This window comes from Rana temporaria, chromosome 3, assembly GCF_905171775.1.
Source record: "Rana temporaria chromosome 3, aRanTem1.1, whole genome shotgun sequence".
NCBI classification, from domain to species: domain Eukaryota; kingdom Metazoa; phylum Chordata; class Amphibia; order Anura; family Ranidae; genus Rana; species Rana temporaria.
Genome location: NC_053491.1, coordinates 417594147 through 417619522, shown reverse-complemented (window position 1 = coordinate 417619522; position 25376 = coordinate 417594147). Strand labels below are relative to the sequence as shown.

Genomic DNA, 25376 nt, shown 5'->3' with positions numbered 1-25376 from the left:
ACCCGATCACCGCCGGTGTCCCTTGATCGGTCACTGGAGCTGAAGAACGGGGAGAGGTGTGTGTAAACACACCTTCCCTGTTCTTCACTGTGGCAGTGTCATTGATCGTCTGTTCCCTGATATAGGGAAAGACGATCAATGACATCACACGTCCAGTGCCGCCCCCCTCTATTTTTGTTTATAGCCCAAAAAATAAAAACCGCAGAGGTGATCAATTACCACCAAAAGAAAGCTCTATTTGGGGGGGAGGGGGAATTACGCCAATTTTGTTTGGGAGCCACGTCGCACGACCGCGCAATTGTCAGTTAAAGCGACGCAGTGCCGAATCGCAAAAAGGGGCAAGGTCCTTTACCTGCATAATGGTCCGGGTCTTAAGTGGTTAAAGTGGTAGTAAACTCTAGAAGCCAATTCAGTGCAAATTTCAATTAGTGTAATCTAACTTACTAGTAGGGTCTTCAAGATGCACCGTTTTCTTCTGGTCATTAAGTCACTGGGACATGTGGAACGTAAATCCACTGAGTGTGCCATCAGCACATCACGTGCCGTGTTTATGTCAATTGTATTTCCTCAGCAGTATAAATCCGCAAAGAGCCGAGAATAACATGACTCTAAAGCCTATCCCTTCGCGTTTATAGATGCATTATACTGTGGCATTACGCTTACTGTAGATTTGTTGTATTGAGTTTACTACCGCTTTTAGGTGCCATTAAAAATTTATTGCAATGCCCTACATTACCACAATGCATACGTGTGTACAGGCCCCTAAAATGGTTACATTTAGTTTTTTTATTAAAATATTAAACACGTCATACCTACCTGACCTGTGCAATGGTATTGCACAGAAAGACCCTTAACCCTCTTTCTGAAATCCCCCACCCGTGCTCTCAGCAGCTCCTCTTCTCTCTGTGCCCCCCATAGCAAGCGGCCTGCTATGGGGGGCACACGTGAGGGCTTGCTCCTGAGCCAGGCTGTGTGCGCATCTACAGACACACAGAGCAGCTAGGCACTGCCCCCACTCAGGAGTGGATTAACAGCAGCAGGAACCAAGTAAGGAGAGAAACGTAGAGCAATGCTGCTGCAGATGGGCACAGTGCTGGATCGAGATGGGACTCAGGAAATGCATTAAAAAGGTGGAAAATGTTCTGTCTTTAGAACTACTAACTGCCTACCATCCAAATATCAATATTAACCAAATATCAATGTTGGGCCAGTTAAACCTCTAAGAAAGTCAGCCTTGTAAGTGGACACATTAAATGAATGCAATCCTTTCCCAATTCTTGCAAGAAAAAAAACAAACACACAAACATGCAGGTCAACATTTGATAAACTTCCAAAAATTTCCAAAGCTTCTGAACCTTGGGATGCACCAATGAAGGACTGCTGCCAGTTAATGGGACAGCAAGTTTTACTTTAAATTACAAGTGACACCATCATCCACTGTTCTCATTCATGCCACCCCCCCCCCCTCCTCCTCCCAAGCACGTCCAAACTGTACAAGATATGGTTGGTATTTGAATACCCGTTTCCCCAATGTAGTATTGCTCATGAGAGAGCGGTATTGGGGGACGGCAGGGAAAGTTTCAATTGTCCCCTATATCCATAGGGGACAGGATGTTAACCATTTTCCTGCCTTTGCTTGCATCAGAAGCAGCACCAACCTGTAATTAGATTCCAGACTGCTGTAGCAATCAGCCTTTTGTTTCCATTTTCTCAGTGGACTGTCTACTTTCTTGTGCTGCTGTTCCTCCTGGGTACCCAGAACCATCATGTCAGAGCATCAGAAGACCAGCTATGAGGGATGACACCAGAAGCAATCAGCCCTGATCACATCCAGGTTCAGTCACCAGGGAAGGCCAGGGGAAAAGCTAATTAAGCACAATCTGTGCTTAATTACCTTCAAAAGAGTGCAGAGGGGACAGCAGGAGTCTAATGCCAAGGACACAAGACCAAAAAATTGGACGAAATACAATTTTCTGAAAAATCGTACAATAATCCAATCGTTCGTAGACAGCTTTTAAGAACAGATCACGGCAGTTCATACAAACATTATCTAAAGGGACAAACACTTTTTTTCCTCATACGATACCAGAGTGTTTTTTTTTTTTATCAGTACAGTATTCTTCTAAAAAAAAAAAAAGACCATGCATGCTTGGAAACGACAGAAGACAAATGCAATACATCAATTCCGAGGTTGTATTTAGATGGACAAAAATTGCATGCATTGGGTGCACATTTGTACAAAGCAACAACTGTGCCCCGCATAATTAGGTATTGCTGTGCATGCTGGAGTAAGAGTAATGTATTGCTGCGCATGCTGGAATAAGAGTAATGTATTGCTGCGCATGCTGGAATAAGAGTAATGTATTGCTGCGCATGCTGGAGTAAGAGTAATGTATTGCTGCGCATGCTGGAGTAAGAGTAATGTATTGCTGCGCATGCTGGAGTAAGAGTAATGTATTGCTGCGCATGCTGGAGTAAGAGTAATGTATTGCTGCGCATGCTGGAGTAAGAGTAATTTATTGCTGCGCATGCTGGAGTAAGAGTAATTTATTGCTGCGCATGCTGGAGTAAGAGTAATGTATTGCTGCGCATGCTGGAGTAAGAGTAATGTATTGCTGCGCATGCTGGAGTAAGAGTAATGTATTGCTGCGCATGCTGGAGTAAGAGTAATGTATTGCTGTGCATGCTGGAGTAAGAGTAATGTATTGCTGCGCATGCTGGAGTAAGAGTAATGTATTGCTGCGCATGCTGGAGTAAGAGTAATGTATTGCTGCGCATGCTGGAGTAAGAGTAATGTATTGCTGCGCATGCTGGAGTAAGAGTAATGTATTGCTGCGCATGCTGGAGTAAGAGTAATGTATTGCTGCGCATGCTGGAGTAAGAGTAATTTTAGGGCCACTCAGACCCCATTGACTAAATTTACTCAAACAACTTCATTATTTTGTAATGTATACAGTAAAAACTTGGTTTTGCAAGACAAGCAAACATTTTTTATTATAAATGTTGACTTGATATACAAGCGATGTCCTGATATACAAGTAGCGTCATGTCACAACAGAGTATAAAAAGGGGAGAGAGACAATATGGTTACATTTAATGAAGGTCCAACATTTAGAAACTTATTGCTACACTTAGAGGCGCCTCTCTTCTCTTTTATACTCTGTAGCTCCTGCTGGATTTTGCATTTGTGGATGGACATTTTATGGTTACACAACCTATCACATTGCTATAATCTTTTTATTTGGACTATAAACTGAAGGACCTATGAATAAATGGTTGCGGAACGAATAATTTGAGTTTTCATTATTTCTTATGGGGAAATCCGCTTTGATATACAAGTGCTTTGGATTACAATCATGTTTCCGGAACAAATTATGCTTGCAATCCAAGGTTTTACTGTAAAAGGATTACATAGCCTTTGCAAGCACTACAAATATTTCAGTGTATTTTTTTATGGGTTCGATAAACAATTCCACCAATCTAATAAGACATAGCATATTACAACTGCCACCATTTTATGCTACAAGGTCTCTGCTTTCAGAAAATAAATATCTTGGCAAGTAATTAGGCCTAAAATGTGCATTTTACTGTGTGCAGAAATAATTAAAACGTCAAAAGGGTAAACACAACAGTCTGAATTGGGCCAGGAAGCAGCTGTGCCAAGGGTCATTTAAGGTACTGGAGGGCGTTGAGCACACCATAGGGGGGAATGGAGTTTTTTTCCCCTTCTCCTCAAATGACAGGTTTGCTTTAACTTGTGTTTTTGTTTTTAGAGCTACACACAAAAAGCAGAAGTTCTCTACCTCTGGAAAGTAGTAACATTAAAAAACAAACAAAAAAGCTCCCACAACTCATAAAAGGCGCTACATGGAAAAAAAACTATTTTTCAGACAAAAATGTAAGAACATTTTACAGATCAATGTAGACTCACTTGAGAATGCCACTTGGTACATACAAAAAAATATCCTTTGTCTACATTAAACAATGAACACTTTCACCCTGCGCCTCGCTGGACTTATTAGCCATGAAAAGCATAACAACATCAGCCCTTTCATTGCCCATTCCCTACAAACCAGACATCTGTGTCGATGGAAGATTTTCAGGCATCTATGAAGAAAAAAAAAAAAAATAGCAAAAAAAAAAAAAAAAAATAGTGCCCAAAATCGCTGCAACAAGATTGGAGTTTTATGCCTGACCAGTAAAAGATGAATTCTGATTGGTTGCTCTTTGCCTCACCGATGGACACAGTCCTAACCAGGAGGAAAGATCCAAGACACCAGAAAATGCATAAGGACACTTAAAGCCATGAAGATCATGTACAGAGAAACAAGTCATAACTATTTTCTTCCAATACAACGGATGTGACAGGTTCTAAAGACAAGCCTGGATGACAAAAGGCCAAGAACAACGAGTTGACCCAAGTCACCACAACTCTACAACTGTGTAGCTAGACATCTTCCTATGAAAAAACAGATGCTTGTGAAAAGATAGAGACATGGAAAGGTTCACTGAAGGCAAACATTAGGAGTGAAATACATCATAACAAGCACCTGACTTCATGTGAGAAAAGCTACTCAGAAAAACAGCTCTCGGAGAAAACTTCAGGAACATCGACTGCGTGCGTCAAAACAGCTGCCATTCACCGAAATCCTGCACCGCCCTCCCAGAGTTCCTAGTTCCGCTGAAACAGGAAGGAGCCGTGTCTCAATCTCCTCACCCCTGGGCACGATCCGAAATCAACCATGTAACAACATGCCCGGGACAACTTCTTCATCTCTCAGATGATCAGACAACAATTTGAAGGATCGAGAAGGGCGCTGCATTTACGGCAGGCACCGTCTGGTCCATGAAAGGGTTAAGCCTTGGTGACCGATGTGCTTTGTCAGATCCTTCACAAGGAGAGGATGTGCTGAAAGGATGCAGTGATGCTACGGGAGGGGGGTGGGGGTAGAGGGGCAAAGATTCAAGCACAATGTACATGCTAATAAAAGGAGGACCTCCCCACAGGAAGAAATTGCTGGGGGTGGTGGAAGCACGCATCCGCTACACAGGCGGCTCTCTGCTTTTTCTCATACTTGGATGGGATAGAAATCCCTAGATTTGTCTGGATGGGAGAGGTCACAGAGGATGTGACAATCACTGACTAGTCACACAGATGGGGAAAGGACTATGTATATTAATAGGAGGAACGTCACATTACTGGAGAAGGCCTCCCTCTTTCACTACAACACAAAGGAGTAGAAGGGTCTATCAAGTACCAGGCCTCGTGTACACAGACCTTCATTACCTGAATATTCCTCAAATGTTAAATCCCTGATGCTTCTCCGTGCCCATGGACCCGCAGGTGCAGTGTCCAGCCGTCATGTATGCGCAGAACATTTCTGCATCATAGTTTACCCACATATACGCCATATTTCCCCAAACACAACATTTGTACTGATGGCTGGACGCACCATCCTGAGCATGGGAAAGTGCCAGGGGATTTTAGGATTGAGGAGATTTTAGCAAACTTCTATGTGTATGAGTCCTTAGCCTAGGTTTACACCTGTCTAAGAGGGAAAAAAAACCTCTGTTACAATAAGTATGCACATATGGTGTTTGCATTATAGTGGTCAGAATATTATATATATATATATATATATATATATATATATATATATATATATATATATATATATATATATATATATATATATATATATATATATATATATATATATATATATATATATATATATATATATATATATATATATATATATATATATTTTTTTTTTTTCCAGGACCATAGGATACGTTAAGGCTGGGTTCACACTATTGCGAATTACAATTCACAATAGCAAGAGATTTTGACCCGCTCTCTAGGGAGCCGGTTCACATATCTCCGCTGCGAAGTTGCACAGGTGCCCTGTGCGTCTTTTGGTCCGTTTCAGGTCCCAAAATTCAGCCAAAAATGTCAGGCTGAATCAGACCGGAAACAGTGAACCAGGACGCACAGGACCCCTGCTGGGAGCTGTATCAGTATTAGGTGTGAACCGAGCCTTACATGCAGGTTTGGACTCGTTTATGCAGATACGTGTGTTTTTTCTGTTCAAAAGCCGCTCTCAGAACACGCCTTTGGTGCTTTCTTTTCCCCTGCCTGTAAACGCTCCTCAAATATGGCTGTAAATGTCTATGTGTGCATGGCCATGCCAATTCACACAGGGACGGCTTCAAAGTCACCCGACTCCGAAGCCACCCGCATAGCGCGGCTTGCAAATGACTTCTTTAATAGAAGTCAATGCAAGCCACCACACAATAGTGCAGGAACCTTTCTCCAAGTCGGAGCAACTTGAGTCACTACTTTTAGAACGGCTCCATTGCACTGCATGGAGTGCGACTTGTCAGGCAGCCCCTGTGTGAACTGGGACTTACAGGAATAAAAAACGCTGAACACCTGTATAATTGGCATTTTTCTAGCTCCATGGTGTATGAAGTCTAAAACATAACATAGCTGCACAGACCACCAATTCTATGAAACCTCATGCACAAAGCTGAGTGACTGAAGGCCAATCTGTGAAAGTGCAACCTCAGAGAGATGTAAACATCAATAGTGTGTAAATAGCAGCGTGCTGACTACATAGTGTTGATATTCGGACCGTGAGGCGCGGCAGTGCATGAAAACATTAGTACAAAGGGTTACATGTGTACAGTCTAAAATAGGATCTAAATACAGACTGAGCAAAGCGCTTTTTTTTTATTGCTGCTCAATGTAGCTGGGTGAATGGGCTCATAGCCTTCTATACTGCTGCATACAAATCCATACACATCTGGATGCCTTTGTAAATGAGCCCTTTTGTTATACAGTTTTTAACTACTGTAAAGACTTTGTATATCTCACACCATTTACAAATCTTTAGTGTAAACATACAGATTTACTACAGTAAGTGGTTTATACCTTTCAAAGAGGCCTTCCCTATATTTGGCTGATTCTGAGCAAGCACTGGGCTAGCCGTTTACACAGGATGCTTCACTATCCCCTATACCAAATCTTGAGGGAGAACCCAGTATGGACATGACATGCAACCAACCTCATGTACAGGTAACAAAAAGTAAACAAATATAACATTACACTATTATTCAAACATCAGTAAAATCCTCATCACACGCCATAAAATTAATACCAAAACTAGGATCAGCAGCCTGGAAAATTGCATTGCAAAAGAAAAAAGAAAGGCCAAGGCACATTATTGCTGTGGTAAAGTGGCACCATGAACCCAACAACGGTCCCTTCTTACACAGGATCCAATGTGGTATTTTTTCCAGGTCTGTTAAGCAGATAAACAAATACACGTTTGGAGAGAAGGGATGATCGCTGTGAGCCAGGAAAGCATTAACTGCTATAAAAATCTTGATAGATGTGTGGACCTGTGTGAAATCATGCAATAACCCAAAAGATTAAGTATTTTTTTTGTCTATTTACTTGGACTGCCATACTAAATGCCCACTACTGTACAGAGATGGATCAACTACACAGAACTCAGAAGGAGGAGGGGAAGCAAGATCCATTGAGAATAATACACCTCCACTCTACAGAAGTGAAAATGAAGAGATAGCCAACTCTACATAGTGACATACACATGACCCATTCCCCACAGGTAGTATTAGGCCTCGCGGACAATTTTCTGGCAACCAGATCCTGTGTAAAGTTGTCTGTACTGCATCTGAACTCACCCACTTATGTCTGTGATCTGAGAATGACTGAAGGTCGAGGTCGTTTTGCACCTGCACTGCTGCCTTCATATTGATATTGATTCTGAATTCACTAGGCCATAGTACAAAGTCTATGCATGTAAGCATTAGCACAAATGTTTACAAGTATCTAAACAGAGAACACAATCAAAATCAGACTGTGAATGTACATTTTACACAGCTAAACAGTATGAAAAAGACAAATACTGCTGCTTTTCAGGTTTGTATAAAATGAACTGAATGCGGGTTGTTGTATGGCAGTGTGCATGAGCCATTCACCTGTAGCAGACTAAAATGATCAGAATTTTAAAGTACAATTCCAGCATACATTTTACTTGAAATGGATTACTTGGATCAAGTCAGAGCAAATGAACCATTTCCATTACACAACTATGGGCACGGTGTGGGCACAGTGTACTGTAGTGGTTTAAGCAACATGCAGTACAGACAACTTCCCCTCTGCTGATGGTATTAAAGGGAGACAGCTGAGTGCATCCCCCCCCCCCAATCAGAAGAAGCCTTGTATTTTTTAAATCTGTGAATACATGGAGAAGCTTCCGCTCCTGCCGTTAACGCTTGTCTCCACCATCACAAGAGCGCCCAAATTCAAAACCCCACCGAATGCCATTACTCTTCTGTCATGGTAGCTATGAGCCCAGTGTTGCAGCAAAGGGGCAGATCGCGTATTTCACAGCATTTGAATGAATTTGCTTTCTATGTGCCCTCTATACACCTTATCAATGAGATGAGGTGCGTTGCAACAAGCTGCAGTCAATAACAAGATGGCAGGCAGAACAGACTTTTAGTGCCAAGCTTCATTATGTTCTATTTCAGCAAGTCCATGCAGACTTTAGTAAATATAAATTAGTATAATTCTAGGGGCTAGGAGGCCTCTGCTTCCATTGACAGCAATAGAAAACAGCTCAGAAACATTAGATCAAAACACCCAAAAGCGGAACCAACTCTTATGTGTCCCCCCCCCCTGTCACATTTGGCACCTTTCAGGGGGAACCCATTTTTGACAGGTACCCTGCCCCCACTCTCGTCATACTTTGCCACGACGAGGTACATCAGAAGATCGACCCTCCTCCTTTCCCTGCTCCAGGCCAGTAAGGGAACGCAGAGCGCTTTGCAGTAGGGACCTGGCCATGAAGCCACAAGGCTACACTGCCAGATTCCCTTACCGGCAATGGCGGCAGCAGCACCCAACAGCTGAAGTAAACATCAGCTGCAGTGCCGACATCGCTGGATTCCAGGACAGGTAAGCTTCCTAATACTAGCTACAGTATGTGCAGCTGCTGACTTCTAATTTTTGGAGGGTGAGGCCGGAACATTGCTTTAGGGGGATTTGTTCAACCTTGCTTTGTGTAGTATTTTGAAATAAAGCAATGATGGTGGAACTACAAGTCTAAGCACAGTCTTCCTACAACAAAAAAAGAGGCCTGTGAGAGAAATGCAATTTTACAATTGCATCTCGGTATTATATAGTTGGCCTCATTTCAGCAATGCACGTCATCTCTGACAGAACCAGAAGTACACGTTGTACTATGCACTTAAATATGTCACGTCATTAAAATGGAACTAGAAGACTGGCAGGTATAGCACTGTGATGGTAGCAAAACTTCCTTTTCAATTTTAATAAACTACTCCAGTGCATCCAGAAGTCCTCCTAATTGGCCCCCACATCTGACACCATCGACTGCATACACTGCAATGCTCAAAGCCAGAACTACCTATCAGAGAGCCTGGGGAGAGGCCATGTGACGGGTGGGAGTGCTCTGGATATGCAAATACAGACTTGTTATCCTATGTGTGTGTGTCCATGCACACAGTCTCGTTTATTGCCGTTTTTCCAGAAGCAAAAACATGGGTTCAGACACAAACGTTTTCACGTTTCAGACGCAAAACACGGTATTCGTTTATAGGCGTTTTTAAAGGTGACCTATTTTTTTACATTGGAAATCTCAAAAATTATGGCGAATGATGAAAAACCATTAAAAAAAACATAAAAAAAACTGCAATTGCTTGCATTGCGGAAAATCCACAACTTGTGGCAGGTAACGTGGTCAGTGGACAATCCACAACTTGTGGCAGGTAACGTGGTCAGTGGACAATCCACAACTTGTGGCCAGGTGACGTGGTCAGTGGACAATCCACAACTTGTGGCCAGGTGACGTGGTCAGTGGACAATCCACAACTTGTGGCCAGGTGACGTGGTCAGTGGACAATCCACAACTTGTGGCCAGGTGACGTGGTCAGTGGACAATCCACAACTTGTGGCAGGTGACGTGGTCAGTGGACAATCCACAACTTGTGGCCAGGTGACGTGGTCAGTGGACAATCCACAACTTGTGGCCAGGTGACGTGGTCAGTGGACAATCCACAACTTGTGGCCAGGTGACGGGGCAGGTGATGTGAACAGGTGACATGGCAAGTGGACAATCTACAACTTGTGGCAGGTGTCGTGGTCAGGTGACGTGGCAAGTGGACAATTCACAACGTGTGGCAGGTGACGTGGCCAGGTAACATGGGCAATCCACAACTTGTGGCGTGGCCAGGTGACGTGGCAAGTGGACAATCTGCAGCTTGTGGCAGGTGACGTGGCAAGTGACACGCTAAATACAAGTACACTGCAGCTCTCTCAGCCGCTACTCACTCTGGTCTCACAAAATGGCTGAAATGGTTAAATAATAATGTTTTTTGAGCTTAGGGAGGGTCTTATGATGTTTCTAAACTAAACGCGGTAAACCGCCGCAAAACTTTTTCTCAAGCCCTGCTGATGCATTTCACCCTTACAGGCTTAGTTGTAGATACACAGTGTTACTGTAATGCCAGCCTATCACAACCAATGCAATCTGTTGCATCCTTTGCTTTCTTCATACCACATATAGCAGAGCATTGGGCTACAGCAACAAGGAGATTTTATTGGAAGCTCAACTATCCCATCATAAAATCTGGCAATTCATCACTAAGCAGAACATATGTATCCCTATAGTGTAAGCTTCACAATGTAGCAGTAATCACACAACAGTATGTGCAACTTAAAGCAGTGCTCCACCCAAAAGGGGACGCTACGCTTGATCGCGCACCCCCCCCTCCAATGTCCCATTTGGCACTTTGGGGGGGGTACCTGGTTTTGACAGGTAACTGCCCCCACTTTCTGGCAAGATTGTCGCACGGCGATCTGCATCATGTCCGGCCCCTCCTCCTCCCCGCTGCCTTCTGGGACCTGTGCGTTTCCCAGACGTCGACGGGACCATTCAGAAAGCCCAGCACGACTTGTGCAGGAGGAAACCAGCTGTGAAGCCTGAAGGTTTCACTGCCATTTTCCCTTACTTGCAATGCGGGCGCCTGCACCCAACCCTGACGGATGAATCGGCTTGGGGTGCCGACATCACGAGATCCCAGGACAGGTAAATGTCCTATTAAAAGTTAGCAGCTACAGTATTTGTGGCTGCTGACCTTTAAATTTTTTTTTACATGCTGGAACAACGCTTTAAGTATTTTACACAGGGAGAAATATTCTCCATGAACAAATTAAAATGCACCCGCCCCCAAGTTTTTCTATGCAGTGATGTGATCACAAAGCTCCAGCTCCTCTGTGGCTGATGGGAGTGAATGTTCTTCCTCTCCGACTATGCCTAGAGCCATGGACACCAATGGACGAGGTCACTGCTCTATGCGATTCAGCACAGTTGTTGGCCCTCCACATTTACACAGAGGTGATAAAGCTTTGAGGGCACATAAATGGGGGGGGGGGGGGGGGGGGAGAGAGAAGAGATCTTAAAGTAGGTTTGTGATTTAGCCTTAACTTCTACTTTAAGCCAAAGTCACACCAGTGATTCTGTCACAGGAAAATAAAAAAAGCACTCATCTGTTTGTATTGTGTTTCTCCCCCAATGGCTGAAATGCTGCAGAGGAAGCAACATGGCAGGAACAGGAGAGCGATTTTGTTGTCCTCTCTGGCAATGTCATTGCCAGCCTTAGGGCCATGGTCCTCTAGTAATTTGCAGCAATAATTTCTCGCTAAGAAAAATCAGTTATTCTTTATGAAATCTAATTTTCAAGCGGTTTGTGGCTCAGTGATTAAGATTGTGCAGCGTTTCATGTCAGCAATAGGCTAGCCATCAGCAATCACTCTGCATTCACCTCTATGGCTTAGCTACAGTCATTGAATCAACCATTTGTAGCAGCAAATGTCAACATAACTATGTAGCAGGAGGATAACCTGGGAACAAACAGCCCGCGATTATGTCACTAGAATTCATTTCTAGCAGCGACTAATCGCTGCAACAAAATCGCCCGTCTGACACAGCCCTCAGCACAGACGCAAAGTGGTCATTTGATCAAAGCACAGATGTTCTTTAGAATGATCCTGCTATGAGCCCATTCAAACTAGAGAGGGGGGGGGGGCAGGTACACCTATGCACTCTGCAAGCATCCTCATCTTGAAGAAAATATTTACTAAAACAATCAAACCTGGGTTACTGATGGTGTGTCCAAAGAAGAAATAACGTTTTCAACTGCCAAGCAGTCATCTCGGGTGTACAAGAAGCCTTAAGCTAGACATACATATTTAAAGCGGTAGTTCACCCTCACTTACATCATTTTTCCATCGAGACAGGCATTGTAGCGCGAGCTACAGTATGCCTGTCCCGATTTTTTTACCCCCGTACTCACTGTGTACTTGTACATTAAAGATTTCGGCTCCCGCGGGGAATGGGCATGCCTATGGAGAGGGAGGATGATTGACGGCCGGCCCTGGCACGTCACTCTCCCCGAAGACAGCCGGAGTAGGTCTTGGCTCTTCACGGCGCCTGCGCACAGGCTATGCGCAGGCGCCGTGAAGAGCCAAGCCTATTTCGGCTATTTCCGGAGAAGCGTGACGCGCCAGAGCCGGCCGTCAATCATCCTCCGTCTCCATAGGCACGCCCATTCCCCGAGGGGAGTCGGTATCTTCGATGTACGAGTACAAGGTGAGTACGGGGATAAAAAAATCGGGACAGGCATACTGTAGCTCGCGCTACAATGCCTGATTTTATGGTATAAGAAAAAAAAATTTTTTTTTTTTTGCGTTTATAGGGTGAACCCCCGCTTTAAGATTTCCCCTTGTGCTGAACAAGAGGAATACATTCCCCCATCCAACAGCATGGATGGAGCAATCTCTGCTTCTGGGTTCTGTATTAGCCGAACTGTGATATCCGACTGGCTGCAGTCACTGCTTGGCCGATAATTTTCCACCCAGCTCCTTCCATTTTTGTGGAGCCATAAGGGCCAAACAAGGATGTGCGTACTTACCCACTTTTAATCCACTCTGGTCACATGATCCCACAGCTCCGGGTTCCCTGTGTCAGCGAGCAGCTGCTGCAGGAAAGAGGAGGGAGTGACAACAGATAGGCCATAAAAGCCTATGGGTGATGTTACAGCTGCAAAATTCCCAGCCGTTGTCAAGCGCTCCCTGAGCTGGATATGCAGGACCCTAAGCGGATTGAAATAGGTAAGTATACCCATGTTAGACAAGAAAGAAGGTAAACAATTTTGCAAGTGCATTTATTTATACTGACCTCTTTCACACTGGGGCGTTTTGGCGTTAAAAAAAACTCCCTTAATGGGAAGGGGGCTTTAGGATCGGTGTATTAATCCTTCTAAAGCGCTGCAAAGAAGCTGCTTGCAGGACTTTTTTGCACCCTGCCAGCGCAGCGCCTCAGTGTAAAAGCATTCGGGCTTTCACATTGGGATCGCAGATGCAGCTTCTTTCAGGCGCTTTTTTTTAACGCTAAAGCGCCTGAAAAACACCCCAGTGTGAAAGGGGTCTTAAGGCTAAGTTCACACATCACAGGTCAAGAGCTGGTGCATAATCACACTGGTTCCTGACCAACAGACAAAATACGCCGCTCTTTAGCAGACATGCAGCTGTACCATTAACTCATAACAGGCCCCCCCATCAGAAGGCGCAGTGTTTTGGGGTGTGGGAATCGGCATGGTGCTTGGGGTTCTGTTTGGCTGCATGTAAGAAAAAGGGGTTGGGGACTTTTTCCCCACTGGTACAGCAGTCCAGTGAAATGAATGGGCCGATATGCCCATGCAAACACACCCACACTGAAGTGTAAACCCAGGCCAATGGCACCCCCACACTTGGCAAACTGTCAGTGTTTTTGTACAAGCTGAACCACATGGTGCTGCGACACAATTTTAGACAAAGGGGTCCGGGCTCATTTGCCCTTTTTTCTGTGAGTAGCCCATTGAAATGCCCAGGCTGCAGAATGCAGGATGCACAAGTGTGCACCAAGGCTACCTTCACACTACTGTGGGTGTGGGAACGCGGGTATATGGAGTGCATTCCAGTTTAGAAGATGATATGCAGAGGTCAGTGTGGATATAAAATCAAAGATTTTTTTTTTTAATTAAAATAATAATATATAAAAGATAGTTTCTACTTAAAGCGGAGCTCCACCCTAAAGTGGAACTCGCGCTGATTGGAACCCTCCCCCCCTCCGGTGTCACATTTGACACCTTTCAGGGGGGAGGGGGGTGCAGATACCCGTCTAAAGAAAGGTATTTGCACCCACTTCCGGCCCAGCATTCACAGGCAAAAGACGGGCATTGCATCACATCCCGTCGCCCCCCCGTTGTGTGCTGGGAACACTCGGCTCCCAGCACACAGCAGGAGCCAATCGTCGGGCGCAGCGCGACTCGCACATGTGCCCTAGGGAACCAGGCAGTGAAGCCGGAGCGCTTCACTTCCTGGTTCCCTCACAGTGGATGGCGGGGGGGGGGCAGCAGAGTGATGAGCGATCTCTCATCCTCTGCTGCGGACGGCGCTGGACTCCAGGACAGGTAAGTGTCCTAATATTAAAAGTCAGCAGCTGCAGTATTTGTAGCTGCTGGCTTTTAATATTTTTTTTGGGCCAGACATCCTCTTTAAGATGCAATAATTTAGTCTATTCAGCATGAAATGGAGCTTAGTCATGTAGCATGAGGCTGTATATTCTGCAATATTTACATTTTTTGGTAAACTCAGTGAATGAATCCAAGCTAAGATAACATGCACTGCATTGATGCATTCACACAATTTCACAGTAACCATCAGATAAAACAAAGTTTAGGAATATTCCTTCATCCCATTGTACCATTCAGAATAAGTCTTTATATTTAGTCCTAAGTCTTTATATATAAAGAGCACCTGTCATTTCAGATCCATCATGGCAGCGTCTGTTCCGGCATCCACTCACCTGCTGCCGCCACATCTCTCACCTTGTTGTGTCACTGCCGCATCACCATTAAAGTGAATGGGACCGTCGGTGAGTCAACAGCAGGTCAGAGGAGGAGCCTCTGCGGGACAGATGACAGTTGCTCTTTAAAAAATTATGATTTAAATCTAGTATTTTTACTAGAGATTTTAATTGACTTTATTTAAATCAAATCCACCCTGGCGGGGCACCATAATGGCCAGGTCACACCAGATGCAGGTCCGTGTTCTTTTTCTGCACAGAATACATGCACAGTATTTTCCATGTATTCCAATGGCTCTAGTTCACACCATGCAGTGAGTTTCTGCACCAGAAACTAGAGCCATTGGAATACATGGAAAACACTGTGCATGTATTTTGTGCAGAAAAAGAACACGGTGAAACTAAACCCTCGGAACCTTTTCAGTCAAGCAAACTGCCATCTTGGCCTCTGATCTGTAACTGTCATGGTGCTGCACATGTGGTCAGTTGTGACACCAGACATCTGATGTTTGACAGTTTGGCCGAGAGAACCAATGTGACAGTTCGAAGTAAAAATAAAAATTCAAACGGTTAAGGCCCCTTTTACACTTGTGTGACTTGTCCTGCGACTTGGGACTGTAAAGTCACATGACAAGTCATACCCCATGATTTCCAGTCATGTCTGTGTGACTTCAAAGTAGTCACTGTAATACTTTGGTCCAACTTTGATGCGATTTGAGGTCCATAGACCTTAAGTTTACACAGGCAGTTGCGTCAAAATCGCACGACTTTCAAGTCACGTAGTGTGAAAGGGGCCTAAATCGATGGGTTTAGTTCCACTTTACCCTTCAAAGGCACAGCTCATTTTCCCGGGCGTGGTGCAGCTGCAGTATAGGGTCGGGGACCTTTTCTGCGAATTTCCCCGGAGGTGCAGCCCTCTGTGCCCATCAAAATGCTCCTAGAAGCACAAAGGTGAACCAAGATAAACTACGTAAAGTGCATTTATTTGGGGCACCGGTGACTGCGGTTTCATCCAGACACCCTCCACTCTTCCTGAGTTAGGTACAGTGAGGAGGGTGGTGGCTGCGGTAGAAGGACAGCCGCTCGAGAGGGAGGGACATGACACTGGCCTGGGGGCGATAAGGAGTGACCGCCCGCCTGGTGATGGGGAGCGACTGCTAAACGCCCTCCAAGTGATGGGCGCCCGCCTGGTGATGGGGAGTGACTGCTGGGCGCCCGCCTGGTGATGGGGAGTGACTGCTGGGCGCCCGCCTGGTGATGGGGAGTGACTGCTGGGCGCCCGCCTGGTGATGGGGAGTGACTGCTGGGTGCCCGCCTGATGATCACGGAGATGGGGAGTGACGCAGCACCCGCCTGGTGATGGGGGAATGACTGAGCACCCGCCTGGTGATGAGAAATGACTGCTGAGCACCCGTCTGGTGATCCCGGAGATGGGTAGTGACTGCTGAGCGCCAGCCTGGTGACGGGGAGTGACGCGGAGCCCGCCTGGTGATCCGGGTGATGGGGAGTGACTGCCGAGCACCCTCCAAGTGATGGGGAGTGACATGGTGCCCGCCTGGTGATCCCAGTGATGCAGCACCCTGCTGATGATGGGGAGTGACTGCTGAGCACCCGCCTGGTGATGGGGAGTGACGCAGCACCCCCCTGGTGATGGGGAGTGACGCAGCGCGACTGCTGAGCACCCTCCAAGTGATGGGGAGTGACTGCTGGGCGCCCTTTAATTGATGGGGAGCGACATGGTGCCCGCCTTGTGATCCCGGTGATGGGGAGTGACTGTTGAGCACCCTCCAAGTGATGGGGAGTCACCAAGCGCCCGCCTGGTCATGGGGAGTGACTGCTGGGCGCGCCGCATGATGATCACGGAGATGGGGAGTGACGCAGCACCCGCCTGGTGATGGGGAATGACTGCTGAGCGCCCGCCTGGTGATGGGGAGTGACGCAGCGCCCGCCTGGTGATCCCGGAGATGGATAGTGACGCAGCAGCCGCCTGGGGATCCCGGAGATGGGTAGTGACTGCTTAGCGCCAACCTGGTGACGGGGAGTGACGCGGGCCCGCCTGGTGATCCGGGTGATGGGGAGTGACTTTTGAGCACCCTCCAAGTGATGGGGAGTGACGCAGCGCCCGCCTGGTGATGGGGAGTGACGCGGCGTGACTGCTGAGCACCTTCCAAGTGATGGGGAGTGACTGCTGGGTGCCCGCCTGGTGATGGGGAGTGACTGCTGAGCACCCTGCAAGTAATGGAGAGTGACATGGTGCCCACCTGGTGAATGAGAGTGACGTGGTGCCCGCCTAATGATAAGGAGTGTCCGATGAGTGCTCTCCAGGTGCTGAGTATAAGGGATCCATGAATGTGAACTCCCATCCCAGGACTCCTCTTTCCATAGATACAATCCCAGTATATAGATATACACTCCCAGTATATAGATACAATGCCAGTATATAGATATACACTCCCAGTATATAGAAGTCCCCTGGTATACAATGCCCACAGTCCAGGTGGTCAGACCTCATCACACACATCCCAGCACACCCTCCGCCGGTACTACCCCCCCATCCTCCACACACATCCATCCATTCATTCACTCCCCCTCCCCGGTCACCTCTCTCTTACACACACACACAGGCGGTCGGCGTTGCCCGGTGTAGAGGCGGAGCGCCTTGCCCGCACACACACATATTATCTTCCCCCCATTCCTCCGCCATGTTCCCCGCCCTGCCCCTTTCTCTCACCCGCCATGCTGCCCTGGCCAGTGCAGGTCCCGGGCTCCGGATGGAGGCGGATACCGGGGAGGCCGCTGCCCGGGGCGGGAGGACCGGACTCTGACGCCGCGGCTTCAAGATGGAGGCCGTTAGCACGGTTGCGTCACTGGGCAAGGACCGGAGGGAGGAGTTCGGTGGGGAGGGCGGGAGCCGGGAGTGACGTCAGCGCGGCTGGGAGAAGGATACGAGTTTTCGTTTTCGGTGAGTGAGTGAGTGAGAGAGAGGGGAGAGGAGAGAGGAGAGCTGGGCTAGTGGGTTGGGCTGGCTGGGTGGGTGTGTGATATGGGGAGGAGAGCTGAGCTGGGTGTGTAAGTATGAAGGGGAGGAGAGTAAGTGTGGGAGCAGAAAGGAGAGCGAGGTGGGTGTGATAAGGAGAGGAGGGCTTGATATGTGGAATATAGAAGGGAGAGGAGAATGTGTGTGATATGTAGGGGAGAGGAGCCTATATATCTGATATAATGGAAAGGAGAGCTGGATGTGTGGGAGCATCAAGGTGAAAGGAGCACTGGATGTATGGAGGAGACAGGAGAGACGCTCTGGATTGCGTGGGAATATGGAGGGAGCGGTGGGCGTATGGAGGAGAGAGGAGCCTGGATTAGGGGTGAGCGAACCCCGAACTGTAAAGTTCGGGTTCGGTACGGACTTTGGGTTTTTCCCGAACCCGAATAATTGGAAAAAGTTTGGGTCCGGGATCGGAGTTCGGGAAAAAAAATGTGCGGAGGTCCCCGCAAATTCAATAACCATACCAGGTCTGGTATGGATATTAAGGGGAACCCCGCCGTCAATTTAAAACAAAAATGATGTGCGGTTCCCCCTAAATATCCATAACCAGACCCGTTATCCGAGCACGTTGACCTGGCCGGCCGCAGAAAAGAGGGGGGGACAGAGTGCCTCCCCCCCTCTCCTGAACAGCACCAGGCCACATGCCCTCAACATGGGGAGGATGTCCCCATGTTGATGGGGACAAGGGTCTCATCCCCACAACCCTTGCCCAGTGGTTATGGGGGCGGGAGGCTTATCAGAATCTGGAAGACCACTTTAACAAAGGGGACCCCCAGATCCTGACCCCCCCCCCCCCTGTGTGAAATGGTAATGGGGTACACTGTACCCCTACCATTTCACGAAGGAAGTGTAAAGTCTTGTAAAAAAACACACACACACACACACCGTAGAATAAAGTCCTTTATTAATAATAATAAAAAAAACTCCAGCGGTGATAATCCACTCGTTCCCGGCTTCCTGCTCCAACGTTGTCCTGATCCAGCGACGAGTCCGGGTGATCTCCAGCGATGAGAAGATCCTGCGACGGCCGGGTGATCTCCAGCGATGAGACGATCCTGCGACGGCCGGGTGATCTCCGCTCCAGCGATGAGAAGATCCATCCGGAGCGCAGCATCCCCGACCTCCTCTCACCGCTGGACACAGCCCAGCGAATGACGCGCTGAAGCTGTGACATTACTTATATAGAGGAGGCAGGGCCACTCATCACCTGACCCCGCACCCTCTGACGTACCCTCTGCTACGTCACTGGAGAAGCCCAGGAAGAGGGAAGACTATGGACGTCCCCAGTGACGTAGAAGAGGGTACGTCAGAGGGTGCGGGGTCACGTGACGGGTGGCCCTGCCTCCTCTATATAAGTAATGTCACAGCTTCAGCGCGTCATTCGCTGGGCTGTGTCCAGCGGTGAGAGGAGGTCTGGGATGCTGCGCTCTGGATGAATGGATCTTCTCATCGCTGGAGCGGAGATCACCCGTCGCAGGATCTTCTCATCGCTGGAGATCACCCGCAGCCGTCGCAGGATCAGGACAACGTTGGAGCAGGAAGCCGGGAACGAGTGGATTATCACCGCTGGAGTTTTTATTTTATTTTTTATTAATAAAGGACTTTATTCTATGGTGTGTACAATGTACCCCATTACCATTTCACACAGGGGGGGGGTCAGGATCTGGGGGTCCCCTTTGTTAAAGGGGTCTTCCAGATTCTGATAAGTCTCCCGCCCGCATACCCCCACAACCACCGGGCAAGGGTTGCGGGGATGAGACCCTTGTCCCCATCAACATGGGGACATCCTCCCGAAGTTGAGGGCATGTGGCCTGGTGCGGTTCAGGAGAGGGCGGGGGCCGCACTCTGTCCCCCCTCTTTTCTGCGGCCGGCCAGGTCAACGTGCTCGGATAACGGGTCTGGTTATGGATATTTAGGAGGAACCGCACGTAATTTTTGTTTTAAATTGACGGCGGGGTTCCCCTTAATATCCATACCAGACCTAAAGGGTCTGGTTATTGAATTTGCGGGGACCTCCGCGCATTTTTTTTTCTAAAAGTTTGTGTCCCATTGACTACAATGGGGTTCGGGTTCGGGTTCCCGAACCCAAACTTTTTTTTTTAAGTTTGGGTTCGGACCCGAACCCGAACATCTAGGTGTCCGCTCAACTCTAGCCTGGATGTGTAGGAGTCTAGTAAGGAGGAGGGAGCGGGGCTGTGGATGTGTGGGAGTATAGTAGGGAGCGGGGCTGTGGATGTGGGAGTATAGTAGGGAGCGGGCTGTGGATGTGGGAGTATAGTAGGGAGCAGGGCTGTGGATGTGGGAGTATAGTAGGGAGTGGGGCTGTGGATGTGTGAGTATAGTAGGGAGCGGGGCTGTGGATGTGTGAGAGTATAGTAGGAAGCGGGGCTATGGGTGTGTGAGTATAGTAGGGAGCGGGGCTGTGGATGTGTGGGAGTATAGTAGGGAGCGGGGCTGTGGATGTGTGGGAGTATAGTAGGGAGCGGGGCTGTGGGGGTATAATAGAGAGCGATGATGTGGATGTGTGGGAGTATAGTAGGGAGCGGGGCTGTGGATGTGTGGGAGTATAGTAGGGAGCGGGGCTGTGGGAGTATAATAGGGAGCGGGGCTGTGGATGTATCGGGGCCTATGGGGAACAGAAGAAGAGGGTGTTCCCGGTCCATGAAGTTCTGGTGGAAGCCATCAAAGAATGGCAAGACCCTGAGAGGAAACTCTTGCTTTTCAAGGGCCCTGAAACATAGGTTTCCTTTTGTGGAGGAAGGTCCGTCTGTAAGATCCCCAGACTAGACACAGCCTTCTATTAGGTTTGCAGACATACAGACCTTACCTTGGAGAGATCCCATGGACAAGAGGATGGATTTGCTCTTGAAGGATACCTGGGACTCTACCCTGGGGTGCACGCATGTCTCGCTGTCTCAGCAAAGCTAGAATCGGTGCAAGCACCTTGGTGAAAACTCTCGGTGCTGACGCTAGGCCAAAGGGAAGAGCCACAAACTGATGATTGCAAAGCGCAGAAACCTCTGGTGTCCTGGGCAAATTGGGACATGCAAGTATGCGTCCTTGATGTCCAAGGACGCCAGAAAGTCCTCCGGATGGAGCGCAGCCACCACCGAGCGAATGGATTCCATGCGGAACTTCCGTACTCTCACAAAGGCATTTGGGCTTTGAGGTCCAAGATTGGATGGACCCCGTCTTTCTTCGGGACCACAAACAGATTCGAATAAAATCCCTGAAACCTCTCGTCCTGCCTCCAATAGGGCAGACCGACGAGCTGAAAGGAGAGGGAGATTTGAGGGAAAGAATCTGTTTTGCGGACAGGAAAGAAACTCTATCTTGTACCCCGAAGAGACCACCTCGCAGACCCCTCCGGTCAGAGAGCAGGGAGGTCCACCGAGCTGTGAACCTGCGAAGCCGTCCCCCCACCCATGAGTCGGGCGGGGGCAAAACTTCATGCGGAAGCGGGTTTGGTTGCCGATTTGTTTGGCTTACGCACCCAGGGACGTATCTGTCCCCCAGCTGAGCCTTTGTAAGCCTGGGAGGGTCTACCCGCAGGCCCTGACTGACGAAAATACCGCTTCTGTGTGGGAAAAGAAGGACCCGGCTTACGGCGCGGATCCTTCCCCTTGGTGGACTGAGGGAGGAGAGTGCTCTTACCTCCAGTGACATCCTTAATGTCGTCCAGCGAGGTACCAAAAAGTCTCCCACCCTTGAAGGGTAAATCTGCCAGGTTTTTTTTGGATGCCTGGTCAGCAGACCAGCATTTCAGCCAAATTAGGCGGCTCAACACCACTGCAGAAACCGAGGCTCTGGATATCAAGGGGGCTGCATCCAGGGTAGCATCACAGACATAGACAAGGCCCTGGACCAACTGGTCGGCCAGTCTAATATACTCAGGAGGGAGCTGATGCTCCTCCACAGTCTGGTGTAAAACATTTGCCCATTCAGTGAGTGCTCAAAAGGGTAATGGACTGCCAGGCGCTGAGGGACCACAAAGGACTTCTGCGGCTTTTCCCAGTCCTTATCAATGAACTTGTCAAAAAAATGACACATAAGCAAAAACATTTACGGGAGGGGCTGTTCAACTCTGTTAAAGTAACACGTATTTAAATATCTAACATGTTCTCTCCTATGAACAGGAATGTTTTATGCGCAGCAGAGGGCGCAATGCAATAATAAATATGTAAAGCCGCCAAACTCCCTTTAGAAGTCTATGGGAGAAATCAAAAGTGTTCATTTTAAAGGTTAATATGCTAGTTTTTGTCCTAAAAAGTGTTTGGGGACCTGAGTCCTGCCCCAGGGGACATACATCAATGCATTTTTTATTTTTTTAAACAGCCGTTTTTTTGGGAGCAGTGAATTTAATAATGCTTAAAGTGCAACAATAAAAGTGAAATATTCTTTTTAATTTACCTAGGGGGGTGTATAATATGCCTGTAAATTAGCTTGTGTCTCCCGTGGTTAGAACTGTCTCTGCACAAAATGACATTATGATGGAAAAAAAGTCATTTAAAAATGACTCGCGTCTATAATGAATTGTCGGCTCCCGGCAATTCAGAGCAAATTCATAAAAAAAAAAAAGCGTGGGGGTCCCCCCAAATTAAATTACCAGGCCCTTCAGGTCTGGTATGGATATTAAGGGGAACTCCGCCGTCAAATAAAAAAAAATTACATGGGGTTCCCCCCAAATATCAATACCAGGCCCCTTAGGTCTGGTATGGATTTTAAGGGTAACTCCACCCCAAATTAAAAAAAAAATGGAGTGGAGTTCCCCCAAAAATCCACACCAGACCCCTTATCCGACCATGCAACCTGGCCGGCCGCAGGAAAAGAGGGGGGGACGAGAGAGCGCCCCCCCTCCTGAACCGTACCAGGCCACATGCCCTCAACATGGGGAGGATGCTTTGGGGTCCTCCCCAAAGCACCTTGTCCCCATGTTGATGGGGACAAGGGCCTCATCCCCACAACCCTGGCCGGTGGTTGTGGGGGTCTGCGGGCGGGGGTCTTATCGGAATCTGGAAGACCCCTTTGACAAAGGGGACCCCCAGATACCGCCCCCCCCCCTGTGTGAAATGGTAATGGGGTACATTGTACCTCTACCATTTCACCCAAAAAAAGAGTCAAAAATGTAAATAAAGACAATTGCCGGTTTTTGACAATTCCTTTATTAAAGTTTTCTTTCCGCGCTTCTTCTCCCATCTTCTTCTTTTGTGCATTCATTCGGGTTTCTTCCTCCATCTTCTTCTTCCTTTGCTTCTCTCTTGGGTCCTCAGTAATAAAAGAACTGTCAGAAGAACAGGAGCGTCACACGGGAACTTCAGTTGCAAGCGGTCGTCCGGGGAAGAAGAAGCCGGTGCAAGATGCGGACGAGAAGACCGAAGGAAGGAGCAGAGGAAGAAGAAGAAGATGGAGGAAGAAAATGGTGCAAGATGCGGACGAGAAGACCCAAGAAAGAAGCAGAGGAAGAAGAAGATGGAGGAAGAAACCCGATGACTGTTCTCTGTATTCTTTATAGCCATGAGTACTTTTAAATTACTTTCCTGACAGACTCCATGGCAGCCTACGTGTGGGTTAATCCCGTCTCTCATACCTCATAGGACCCTACTCCCATAAATCTTTGCTTCTAGTCCTCCTCCTAGGACCAAAGTAGTCTTACCTTAAAAGTTGCTTTGAGTCCAGTCCTGGTGGTTTGCGCGTGAAAACTGACGATTCAGACAGTGTCTATCTGGAGTCCAACAATCTCAGCTATTAGCAGGGTGGACACGGGCAGTGAATGCGATGCCTTGAAGAGCTTACTAGCCAGCCATGGGCAGGCAAGCGGCAACATGGCCAAACGTCCTAGCTATTAGCAGGAGGCCTCATCTTGGAATGCCCAGGTCGTGCAGTATGAGCAGCATAGCTCCCAGTTCCAGGCCGGATCGATTGGGTGCCATGGTGGTAAAGTATTTCTCTTTTACATGGCAGCTGTTTTTGTTTGTGTTTTGTCTGTCCTGGCTCCGTTTATCTGGCAATGGCCGCTTGGACGCATCTGCGTTCCAGTTCGCCACTTTCAGACTGTCTGCGCATGCGCGAGTCTCATTCAAGAACAAAGATTGGTTGCGCGTGCGCAGTTTGGACTAGTTTGCGGCGATTGCGCAAGGTCCGTGGGGTCGCGACAGGCGCTACGCAGGCGTGCGGTGTGCGCAGTGACATCATCACAAGGCGGCAGGTTTAAATAGCTGTCAGATACAGCTATTTTCTGGGACACCTTGCAAGCTTATGTAGCTGCTTCCCCAGGCACAGATCTTTGGCTCTAAGGTAAGAGGCTATGCTGCACTCCTTGTTTTTGTGATAATCCTGTTTTATCATGCCTTGCCCTTATTATATGCTGATTGATTGCTTTCAGTTTTGTGCTCCTTCTGCCATGGATGTGTCACCGCCCCCCAGTGGCCAACCCTTACGCTGCAGGTAGGATGGAATTTTTTTCCCTCTGCCTGTTTGTGTGGGTCTTTGGTTCAGGAGCATGTTAACTCTTTCTTCCCCTCAGCCCCTCTAGGTCTCAACATCAGCTTTCGGCACGTGAAGATAATGACAATTCTAGTTCACAACATCCTCATTCAAAGTCAAGTTCTAGACGTTCTAGATCACCCTCTAGACACCATAGAAAGGAGTCCAGATCCACATCTTGGCGTCATTCCCACTCTGGAAGAAGAGTTTGCTGGGGATGTAGGGCTCAGGTCTCGGAAGGTAAATCCCTCTGTGAGCCATGCTATTCCTGAGCTGTAAGGGAAAGAGGAGGTGGAGACCAACAAGTGGAGGCTCTGGTCAGAAGAGTGGTCCAGGAATCCCTGAACAATTCTGATTCCAGCCGTACAATCATCCCTCCTGTTGACCCAGCACCAGTTCTTGTGCGGGATAACCCTGAGGCTCCGGGTCCCTCTCAGCATAACCGCTCCCCAAGTGAATCCTCAGATAGTGAGGTGGAAAGTGTTAACAATACCCCAGGCTTTGATTTTGGTTAAAGCAGTTAAAGACGCTTTTAAAGTGGGAAGATCCGGTAGAAGCACCTTCTAAACAAAGGAAGTACTTCAAACAGCCCAAAAAGGAGCGCCCAAACTTTCCCCTTTTAGGTGAACTTGGAGAAATTATCACAGATAAATCGGCTGGCGTAGAAAGGAAAAACTAATTGCTTTCAAAAATAGCAAAAATTTACCCATTCAAGAGTGAAGAGGTGAAACATTTAGAATCAGCCCCTCTGATGCAGCATTAATGAGGCTGGTAAGACACGTTACACTCCCTCTGGAAAATACCGTTTCCTTCAAGGATGGTTTGGAGAGAAAGATGGATACGGATCTCAAACGTATATATATTACGGCAGGCATGGCTTGTAAACC

At 47.6% G+C, this 25376-nt stretch overlaps 1 protein-coding gene across 2 annotated transcripts in view; it reads right to left on the bottom strand.

The window, feature by feature from the left end:
* PPP2R2A (protein phosphatase 2 regulatory subunit Balpha) overlaps positions 1-17865 on the bottom strand; it is a 52024-nt gene extending 34159 nt beyond the window's left edge. Inside the window, exon 1 of one of the 2 annotated variants that reach the window (XM_040346113.1) lies at positions 17695-17865. In XM_040346113.1, the coding sequence (XP_040202047.1) occupies positions 17695-17701 (7 nt within the window). In that variant the 5' untranslated portion in view covers positions 17702-17865. Of the gene's footprint in view, positions 1-4550; positions 4699-17694 lie in introns of those variants that run through there. The other variant, XM_040346112.1, reaches the window with a different exon arrangement.
* Between the last annotated feature and the right edge of the window lie 7511 nt (positions 17866-25376).